At 73.0% G+C, this 2,619-nt stretch overlaps 1 protein-coding gene across 1 annotated transcript in view; it reads right to left on the reverse strand.

The window, feature by feature from the left end:
• Window positions 1-2,619, reverse strand: part of MUC2 (mucin 2, oligomeric mucus/gel-forming) — a gene marked incomplete at its 5' end in the record, with an annotated part of 25,417 nt that overhangs the window by 482 nt on the left and 22,316 nt on the right. Inside the window, 11 exons of the mRNA XM_004695056.2 lie at window positions 107-233; window positions 414-453; window positions 542-670; window positions 996-1,094; window positions 1,196-1,318; window positions 1,404-1,444; window positions 1,569-1,673; window positions 1,912-2,089; window positions 2,226-2,257; window positions 2,332-2,426; window positions 2,518-2,581. Of these exons, the coding sequence (XP_004695113.1) occupies window positions 107-233; window positions 414-453; window positions 542-670; window positions 996-1,094; window positions 1,196-1,318; window positions 1,404-1,444; window positions 1,569-1,673; window positions 1,912-2,089; window positions 2,226-2,257; window positions 2,332-2,426; window positions 2,518-2,581 (1,033 nt within the window). The remainder of the gene's footprint in view (window positions 1-106; window positions 234-413; window positions 454-541; window positions 671-995; window positions 1,095-1,195; window positions 1,319-1,403; window positions 1,445-1,568; window positions 1,674-1,911; window positions 2,090-2,225; window positions 2,258-2,331; window positions 2,427-2,517; window positions 2,582-2,619) is intronic.

A 2,619-nucleotide genomic window follows, 5' to 3' on the forward strand; every position in this document is an offset into this window, starting at 1 on the left:
GGGGCCAGGGTGTGGGGCGGGGCCAGGGTGTGGAGGGCGGGGCCAGGGTGTGGAGGGCGGGGCCAGGGCTGCAGCCCTTAAGCCCAGGGCCTGGGGCTGGACTCACATGGCGAAGGTGCCGCAGGACCCGGCGCAGTAGTTGGTGGTGACATTGGCCACGCAGCCGGCGTGCACGATTTCCTTGGTGACCGGGATGGTGGAGCAGGGGACCCGGGTCTCGTTGCGATGGGTGCCTGGGAGAGGGCGACACTCTGGAGTTCTCCACGTCGCAGGGGCCCCCCTCTGCCTTCCCTGGGTTGGGCCCTGCCGCCTGGCCCACGGCTGGAGCCCCGGAGCTCCCAGCGCTGAGGGCGGCCTGCAGATGCGCCCCAAGACACCCCCCAGGCTGCCCCCCCCCACTGCGCTGTACTCACAGGTCCTGCAGCAGCCGTTGGGCATGAGGGTGATGGAGCCCTGCAGAGAGAGGGGGTGAGCAGGAGCCCCCGTGGCCCAGGCCCCACCCGGCCCCTCCCCGCCACAGCCAGCGCCCTGGGCCGCTCACGGGCAGGCAGTCGCTGGGGTCAAAGTCGGGACAGGTGATGTTGGAGACGGACGAGATGAGCTGGTTGTGGATCTTCACGCAGCTGAAGAAGGTGCAGTTGTTCCCTGGGTGCCTCTCCATGTCCCCAGGCTGTGGGGGGGGGCACAGTGGGGGGGCCACAGTGGTGAGAGGCGCAGCCACCCGCCGGCCACACGCAGCCTCTCCACAGGCTGGCTGGGGACCGGGTTCTCACACCCCGACCGGGGCCAGGCCGCCCTCCCAGGGGGCAGAGGTCCTGCCCCTGCCGCTACCAGATCCAGGCAGTCCTGGGCAGAACTCTGACAGCCTCGGGAAGGGGCAGCAAGGGGCCGGCCTTGGGGGAGGAGCTGCGAGCCCTGGGCTGGGACTCTGCCTCGCGGGCCCCGCCTCTTGAACCCCAGCCTGGCTGCCGGTCAGCACCCTGGGCCCAGCGCACCTTCAGGACGAGGTGATGGCCGCCAGGCCGGTTGATGACACAGTGGGTCTGCTGGCACTTCCCGCAGCACTCCCCGGGGACATTCACCAGCTCGAAGCCCTGCGGGCAGAGGCGACGGTCTGCAGGCGCAGCGAGGTGGGGGCGGCGCGGTGGGAGGCTGGCGGGGGGCGGGCACGAGGGGGGCGGCGCGGGGCGCTCACCAAGTCGCAGGTGGTGGTGCAGGGCACGTGACTGCAGGAGATGATGTTGAGCTGGGTGGTGCTGTTGCGCTGGCTGGTGCACTGGCAGTTCTGGCACTTGGAGGCGTACACTGGAGAGCCCGGCTGCGGGAGGGGCGGTGTGAGCGCGCCGGAGCCTCCGCCCACGGCCCGCCCCCGCCCGGCGAGCCCCGCCTCCCGCCCAACGCACCTGGTACTCGGCGTTGCCAACGACGCACACGCCCTTGGGCACTGGGGAGAAACCAGGGGGCGCGGTCAGGCCCCCGTCCGGGGTGCCCGGGGCCGAACCCCGGAGGGCGCACCCTCAGCGCGCACCCTGACGCGCAGCCCGCCCTCCCGCTGGCCAGCCGCTCACCGCAGGAGTGGACCGGACAGCACCTCCCAGGCACCATCTCGCTCTTGGCCACGAAGCCCAGTGGGCAGGGGTGCGGCTCCGACTTGCACAGGCTGACGTTACACTCTGGAGCGCAGGGGAACACGGAGGTGACCCGGGCGCCCCCAGGCAGAGCCCCACCGCCCCAGTGCGCCCGGGGGGCCCACTGCAGGGTCTGCCAGGGACCCGGTCGGCGCACCACCCGCGGGGTCACTCTGCTGACCACCGGCTGAAGGTGGGGAGGGGGGTCCCAGTCGCCACTGGCACTCCCCAGCCTGGCCACGGTAGGGGGGTGGCGGAGGGGGGCGGCGCCCCCAGGGCTTACTGCAGGTAGTGACGTTGCAGCAGGTGTCCATGGGGTCCACCTCGATGACCGGGTAGGTGCCCTCCTCCGAGCACGTGGGGCTGGACTTCTGGCCGCACCGCTTGGGCTGGCAGACGATGCCGCTCCCGCCCTCCAGGCAGACGCAGTCCTTGCAGTCGAACTCGAAGTGCTCCCCAAACTGCGGGCGCGACTGGTGAGCGGGGGCGCGCGCCGCGCCCCACCAGCCCTGCCAGCGGGGGCCGCGCCGCGCCCCCTCGCTTCGCATTCTCACACCAGCCTCCCTCCAGAAAGCCGGGGCTCCGGGGGGGACCCACCTCTCTGGGCACGTTGTCGGGCCCCACGCAGCCTGCGGGGAGGAGAGAGGCCTGTGAGGAGCGAGCCGAGCCGCGCGGGGCGGGCGGGCCGCGGGCGGGCACCTACCGCAGGTGTCCACGCACACGTCGAAGCCGGGCGCGTAGCTCGTGGTGCCCTCGGGGCAGAAGCAGCCCTCCACCGTGGTGTTCTGCTCACCCGGGCTGGGGGTGGGCGCGGTGAGACGCTGGGGCGGGCACACCCAACCGCCCGCCCGCCCGCCCGCCCGCCCGCGCGCCTCCCAGCTACCTGGACTTGCAGGTGGGCTCCTCCACGGGGCCGCAGGCCCGGTACTCGCGGTGCTGCGGGCAGGTCAGGGCTGCGGAGGGCCGAGGGGCGGGCAGAGTCAGGGGGAGG

This window comes from Condylura cristata, unplaced genomic scaffold (assembly GCF_000260355.1).
Source record: "Condylura cristata isolate star-nosed mole 26May11 unplaced genomic scaffold, ConCri1.0 scaffold00054, whole genome shotgun sequence".
Taxonomy (NCBI): Eukaryota; Metazoa; Chordata; class Mammalia; order Eulipotyphla; family Talpidae; genus Condylura; species Condylura cristata.